The sequence below is a fragment of the Adiantum capillus-veneris genome, chromosome 9, assembly GCF_014529385.1.
Source record: "Adiantum capillus-veneris isolate H3 chromosome 9, ASM1452938v2, whole genome shotgun sequence".
Lineage (NCBI taxonomy): Eukaryota > Viridiplantae > Streptophyta > Polypodiopsida > Polypodiales > Pteridaceae > Adiantum > Adiantum capillus-veneris.
Window position 1 is genome coordinate 87981343 of NC_140939.1, and position 7557 is coordinate 87988899.

At 40.7% G+C, this 7557-nt stretch overlaps 1 protein-coding gene across 1 annotated transcript in view; it reads right to left on the reverse strand.

Moving 5' to 3' along the window:
- The window catches only part of LOC147450768 (uncharacterized), a 1560-nt gene extending 1123 nt beyond the window's left edge, over positions 1-437 (reverse strand). The window contains exon 1 of the mRNA XM_086520802.1: positions 309-437. Coding sequence (XP_086376928.1) covers positions 309-375 — 67 coding nt within the window. The 5' untranslated portion in view covers positions 376-437. The remainder of the gene's footprint in view (positions 1-308) is intronic.
- Positions 438-7557: the final 7120 nt, after the last annotated feature.

A 7557-nucleotide genomic window follows, 5' to 3' on the forward strand; every position in this document is an offset into this window, starting at 1 on the left:
GATAACCAATCGACCATAGATGAGTGATAAAAAGGTTATTTCCAATTTCCTCTCTCTCTCTCTCTCTCACACACACTCACACACAAAGAAGATAAATATCTAATGGCATGAGAACTCAAAGGCCTATCCGACAAGTCTTGAACTCCAAACCTCATACAGAAGTATGGTTGGCTAGTGTGAGCTGAAAATGTTGATTAAAAGGATTGATAATTCACAATATTACACAGACTACAGAAAATTACGCATGATTACATGACATCAAGGATCAAAGCAAAAAAAATGGAAGGGATGATAGGGTCATCACATACCTTGAAGAAAAGAGGTGGCAACAAGAGCCAATACCAAGAAGCTAATTACTCCTGCAGCCTTTGCCATTTTTCTTCGTGTATGTGAGTGTAGAGAGAAGAGGTATAAATGTGTAGGTATGTGAGTGTAGAGAGGACGGATGAGTGTTTGGCGTTATATAGGCGTCTCTCTCTCTCTCTCTCTCGCTCGCGGACCCCAAAGAGATAATGCCAACACAATCCCACATTTCCTTCAGGCTTGACTTTAAAAGGCCTTTTTCACACACATTGGAATTTGGCGCATGCCTCATTGCCTTGCTTGGTCAAAAACGTGACCCATTGGGCCACATCCCTTATTGGAGCGCTTACTTGTCCTACCCCATTAGTCACCAAGAATGGGAAAAAAAGACAAAGTCTAAATTCCCTATGTAATTTTTGTTTGAAAGATGTCATTTTCAACAAACATTTTGCCAGGCAGGTTGTTAAGTCAAGTTTAACAAGGATGATTGGTTTTCTTCCCTTTTCTTTGAAGTGAACTCTTTTGCTCTGCTAAAACAAAAATAAAACGTGCACGTATCCTTTCCTAAACTAAAAAAGTTCACCAAAAACCAGTTTCTAGTGTATTTTTAAAGGACAAAGCTTAAAAATTCTCAGCTAGTTTGGAGGGTTATCTTGATGGAAAACAAGTATAATTTGGATAATTTTAGTATAAAAATTGCCAAAATCCCTAAAATTTTCACTAAAAAACGAGAGATTTCTTGCTCTCCTATTTTTCATTGATAGTTGAAAAAGAATTTGGTGAGCAATGGTTCTTGTATATTGTTGGTTTTTCCCCGCCATAGAAGCCTTGAACGAAAGCAAAGCTAGGATTTCGGAGAGGTTTGACTACTCTCTAGGGACTAGGTAGTGGGCATGGCTAGAAAAATACATTTTTCCTAACCAATCAAAATAAGGGGAAACTTGAAATTCTCTCGGTTTTTAGGTCAGCTTTGAAGCTTTTGCCGGTAATTACAATAAAACTTGTGTAAATTTGTCTGTTTTCTTAAAGGCAAGCTCAAAATTTAACCGGGATTTTATAATTTCAACCGGTTAAAATACACTAGACCCCGGTTTTTTTCTAACACTGGTATTGGGTATTAGGTTCTCTCTCTCTCTCTCTCTCTCTCTCTCTCTCTCTCTCAATGCTAGATTGATAGCTCGCATGTAATATCTTAGAACCGAGGGGATGGAGTAAGCTAAGCAATTCCTCGTGACTAAATGACACGGAGCTTTTAAGAGGGGGGGTTGAGGGGATCAATGGACGGGAAGTCCGTGCGCAGCCGTCGAGGCGATGTCCATCGTAGATCTCTTATTAAAACTAAACCCGGTCAAGAACTAAATTCGGACACGGAGCGTGTCCAGGTTTAGTCCTAGGGAAGTCCAGGTTTTGCGTTTATAACATTAAGTAAAACGGCTATGCTTTCAAACGTGCACGGGCGGGCGTAATGGTTATCCCATGCTTCAAAAAGCATTGAGGCGTGAGGCCTTGGGTTCAAATCGAAGCTCCTCACCTGCACCCCCACTTTTTGGGTAAGCCCGCCTATCTCGAGATGCCCGCCACACTTCTTCGTCGTCGATCCCCTTACCCGTCCCCTGTGTCACTTAGTGTCGTGGTAAGCAATTGGCATAGGGGGGGCAAGGCTTAACTCTATTGCTATAAATTGCTATAAGTTGATTGGGTAGCAAGCAACTCGACAACTGAGTGATTACAACATCATTTCAACCTCAATGCTTGACACGTGCTGACTCATAATTCTCCAAACTTTAACCAATAGATCGTCTGTATGAAAATTTGCTTTTGTGGGAAGTATTCACAAAAAACCAAGGTTAGTGTAGTTTTAACCAGGTAAAATTAAAAAATGCTAGCTAGATTTTGAGCTTGCCTCTAAGAAAACAAGAAAAGTCTCACAAGTTTTAGTGTAAATACTGGCACATGCTTCAAATTTTTTGCCTAGAAACCAGAAGCACTTTAAGCATGCTGTTAGTTTCTTTGGATAGGAAAAATGTTTATAGCAAGCCATGAAGTTGAGGCAAACACTACCAAGGCTCATAAATCCTTGTACGTAGGGCTACATGAGGAAGAGAATGGCATTTGAAAAATGCAGTAGAGCGATTTGAGAGAGTGAAACCTGAGTAACGCTAGTCATTACGATGGCCGACTAAGTTGTCTCTTCACAACCATCACTCAGGGGGAGGGACAATGTCACTTCCCCCCCTCTCTCCTCGCCTCCCTCTCATGACTCCACCTGGCTAGTCCCCTTTCCCACAGATCTCTCGTACGTGGAAATATTCTTCACCCGCTCAATGATGGCCAACCCCTCCTTCCCGCCACCCTCTACAAGGAGGTGGTGGACGCACTACTAGAAGAGATCGTCCAAAAACTTTAGGGGGCCCTTCTATTCAACTTGGTCAACTTCAATGGATGTGAAATGATGTCGCATTATCTCTAATTAAGGCCCAATAAGCACAGATAAAGTTGATCCTTCACAAGCTCCCTCTAGAGAGAAGGATCTACTTCCCAAAGATCTTTTCAACAAGGAGAAAGAAAAAGCATTGTTTAAAAATGCCCTACAACAAATGGAACAAGTAAACCCTCTATGACCCTTCCTTCAGCTCAAGTTAGAAAAGTACAACATGACCTAGAAGCCTTGCCCCTCATAGGCCTCTTAGCAGGCCCATACCCTCCTACAAAGATTCTGCGATCCTAGATAAGGACACAGTGGGTCTCCATTGGAGCTGAGGTCAAAACCATCCGGGCCCTTCCCAAAATCCATTACCTTCTGTTTTCAAGAACCCAAAAACGGCACTTAATGTGCTCATCTATGGAAAGTGGAAAATCAAAACATCCCCCCTCGGCTTGCTTAGGTGGAGCAAATATTTCAACCCTGAATGCTTCGCCCTCATTAACTGCCCTATTTGGGTTGCATTTCCAAACCTATCCCCCCACTACCATACACACCTGGAGGCCATAGGCTCAAAGCTAGGCAAAGTGCTTGGCACCAAACCCATTCCCTCGTGGCACCCTTAGGTACTCATCAAAATAGCTGCAGAGCCATCATACATTATTCAACCAACTAAGAATCACTATACAATGGACAAAAACCCACTCATGTTCATAGCAAATCAAAACTACAAACCTATAAAAAATAGCTGCGGAGCCATCATACATTGTTCAACCAACTAAGAATCACTATACTATGGACCAAAAAACACTCATGTTCATAGCAAATCAAAACTACAAAACCTATCAAAATAGCCGCAAAGCCATCATACATTGTTCAAACAACTAAGAATCACAATATAATGGACAAAAACACACTCATGTTCATAGAAAATCAAAACTACAAACCTATCAGAATATCCATCCTATGATAGGAGAGACAATGGGAGCTCAGCAAAGAATCCCAATAGGAAGATCCTTGCTATGAAGTGGAGATAATAATTGGGCAAGTGTTTGTTCACACAAGGGTGAACATAAATAGATTTTTAGGTATTGTGATGGTTACGGGATAGATCACTTACTTTCAAACTAGACCAAGAATCCTAAAATTCAGGGGAAAGCAAGGATAAATGTCATTGGGGTTTTGTCATGTTTGAGTGGATCAAAAACCATGCCAACAAATTCTATCAATGTGGTGGCTAGAGCTCAAGCTTTTGTTTCCTTTGTGCTCAATGTCCCTATCCCTTTTGTAAATTAAAACTTCTTTTTGGGAATGTTTGGTTTTTTTGGCTGAGAATGAAACACTAGAGGATACAAGGATAGTACCATGGGTGATGGCAAGTCACAAGTGATGAAGCTCATTCTAGAAGTGCAAGAGCCATGGCCACAGGCCTTATGGGAAAGAATGACAAACAGACAAGTTGGTAATGTGACTCTCAAGTTTGCACCTATCATGGAGATCAATATGGATCATGAGTTCTACCCTGGAGGTATACAATCTCTATAAGGTGATGCATGAACAGAAGTATCTGTAGAGAGCAAGCATAAAACCTTGAAGATTTTGCCGTCTTTCATTGGAGATCATGAAATAGAATCAAAGTTCAAGGTTATTCCTTCTCATGGAATCCAGTTCCAAAGATGATGGACATCAAAAGCCTTTATGAATTAATGTCAACTCCTATAAAATGCATGATAACTCTCTAAGAGATCTTACAAACTAGACTGCACCTATGGGGAGAAGTGGGTAAAAATTTGGAGAGAATGGGACTAAAAATCCCTCATCAAGATAGCCCCTTATATTAACACATGGGTAACACTACAAGAGGCTATTCATATTAGCGACGCTCACACAGCGACGCTAAAAAAAATAATTCCCGGCGTCGCTATGAGCGTCGCAAACTTACAAGTAAATTTGCGACGCTCATAGCGACGCCGGCTGGGCTAAAAAAAATAACAGAGAGCGCCCAAAAACTCAGATCTCAAATCTGAGTTTTTCGGTGCCCTCAAGCAAGGAGCAGGTAACGCTCTCCCTCTCTCTCTCTCTCTCTCTCTTTCTTCTCCACACACACACACACACACACGAGGAGAGGAAGGAGAGCCAGGTATGCTCCTTCCCTCTCCTCACTCTCATGTTCCCTTCCCCTCTTTCTCTCTCCCTCTCTCTCTCTCTCTCTCACACACACACACACACACACCCATAGTGTTTTTGAGAGAGAGAGAGAGAGAGAAAGAGTACAAACATAAACAAAAACGCACACACACATACATAAACAAAGAATGCACACACACATTGAGAGAGGAAAAGAGAGAGAGAGCATGCATAAACAAAAAACGCACACATTGAGAGAGGAAAAGAGAGAGAGAGAATATGCATAAACAAAAAACGCACACATTGAGAGAGGAAAAGAGAGAGAAAACATGCATAAACAAAAAAACGCACACACATTGAGAGAGAAAGAGAGAGAAACTAATTTAACGTCGTAGGAAACTAATTAAAATTAAAAGACCTAAAGATCTAGCCGACGAGGAGTTAAACTCAAGACCTATTATTCAAAAGGGAAATGGCATAACCAATCTATCATACTTGGCATGGGTGATAGAAAGGTTATACCATTTATCTCTTTTTATTGGCACACACGTCCACACACACAAGAAGAAGAGAGTTATAACGTCGTAGGAAACTATCCTAAAAGACGTTAAAGATTAGGTTAGATGTAGACTTATGTTAAATTAGATTTAGGTTTATTTAAGTTAAATTAGATTAGATTTATGTTTATTTTTAGTTAGATTTACGTTTATTTACGCTAGATTTAGATTTACGTTATATTAGATTAGATTTAGGTCTCCATAGACTGCGATGCCTGCATGAAGCGGGTGAAGAAAGCCCTCAATGGAATATAGGGTATTGCTGCATTCACTCATGGTGGGCTCCGTCGATCCAAAAGTACTGGTGAAATGTCTTCAGAAGATAGGAAAGAAGGTGGATCTTCAGGGCGGCAAGAGTCACTACATCCCCGACAATGACCATCTAGACAACCTCTAGTCATTCAACAGCAACTTCAAAGTTAGTAACAAGAGCAAGAACGGTCCAAAGGGCCAATTGCTGTCGTCAGATGTGGATGGAGATGAGGCCGCGTCACCGCCGGAAGTTAACTCTCACATCTTTAGTGATGAGAATGCCAACTCTTGCCGAGTTATGTGAAAAATTATGTGTTAAATCAGTTTTAAGGTTCTTATAATCCCTGTTAGTTTAGTTCTTTGTTTTTAATATAACATAATTTACGTTAGATTTAGATTTATGTTATATTAGATTAGACTTAGGTTTATTTAGGTTTACCCACACACACACACACACACACACACACAAGAAGAAGAGAGTTTTAATGTCGTAGGAAACTATCCCAAAAGACGTTAAAGATTAGGTTAGATGTAGACTTACGTTAAATTAGATTTAGGTTTATTTTTAGTTAGATTTATGTTTATTTAGATTTACGCTTATTTACATTAGATCGAGTCCACGCAAGAATTACTTACGGTTTAGAGTTTAAAGTTAGACGAACAGTGAAAAGATCTACTGTGAAAAGATGTTAAGATGCTGTGAAGTGCTACAGCTAGAGAAGAGGCAAAGGGGTTTTGTCCACTACATGCAGTATCATGTAGACGTGGGTCTGTAGATTTCTTGTACCCACAAATATAGGTATTGACCAATAAAGACGAGATTATAACCCGGTGGTTCTGATCTCCGTGCACCTCTAGACCGAGGTGTGCGGGGATTGGACATGACTAGAGAATGTGAGGTAGAGAGAGAGAGAGAGAGAGAGAGAGAGAGAGAGATAAGATGAAGAATTCCAATAGAATATTAAATTTGTTTTCTAGGTTATAAGATTTTTATTCTCATTGTGAGTAGTGACGAGGATGTGGGACCGTCCAACCGAAACACCTATCTCTCAACGAGGGTCTTATGTCCTTGTAATCAATGCAAGCATGCTGTGCGACGGACAAGACGTGTTTCTTTGCAGCACGTTTGCGAATTTGGCGAGTTCGATCCATCTATTATAGATCGAGTTGTTGCCAATTATAACTCATTGGACTCTGACGCTGGCCAACAAGCAGCAATCTTGCAACCCAATAGACGTGTTCGCAGGCGCTTTGGTCAAGCAGCATATGTGAGGCCACAAGATGTAGCCTCTGACAGCTCGGGGGATGATCATGCAGAGCACATTCCCAACGAGACAATGTTTGAGCCCGAGATTGATGAAATGATCGAGACGATCATGGATTCAGAAAGGCTTATCTATGATGATATGAAAAGTGAAGCCGATACGCCATTGTATAATGGAGCACGTATATCTAGATTGAAAGCAATCCTGGTTCTTCTCAACATGCAGGCAAAGTTTGGATGGAGTGACACTAGCGTCACAGCGCTTTTCAGGTGATCTATTACAATAAGTTTACTTTAATAAAACTCTAAATGTATAATGATCTGATAGATTTTTACACGACTGTATCGTATTTTTATGTTGTGTAGATTGCTTAAAGAGCACATACTACCAGCTGACAATGTGATGCCAGATTCCCGAGATGAAGCAAGAAATATTTTGCGAAACTTGGGGATGGATTACAATTCTATCCACGCTTGTCCTAATGACTGCATTCTTTTCAGAGGGGAATACATAGACATGGAGAAGTGTCCGAAATGTGATTCCGAAAGATATCGAGTAGATCTCCACGGGACAAAAATTCCACAAAAGGTTTTGCGACATTTTCCTCTGCTTCCTCGCATCAAGCATTTCT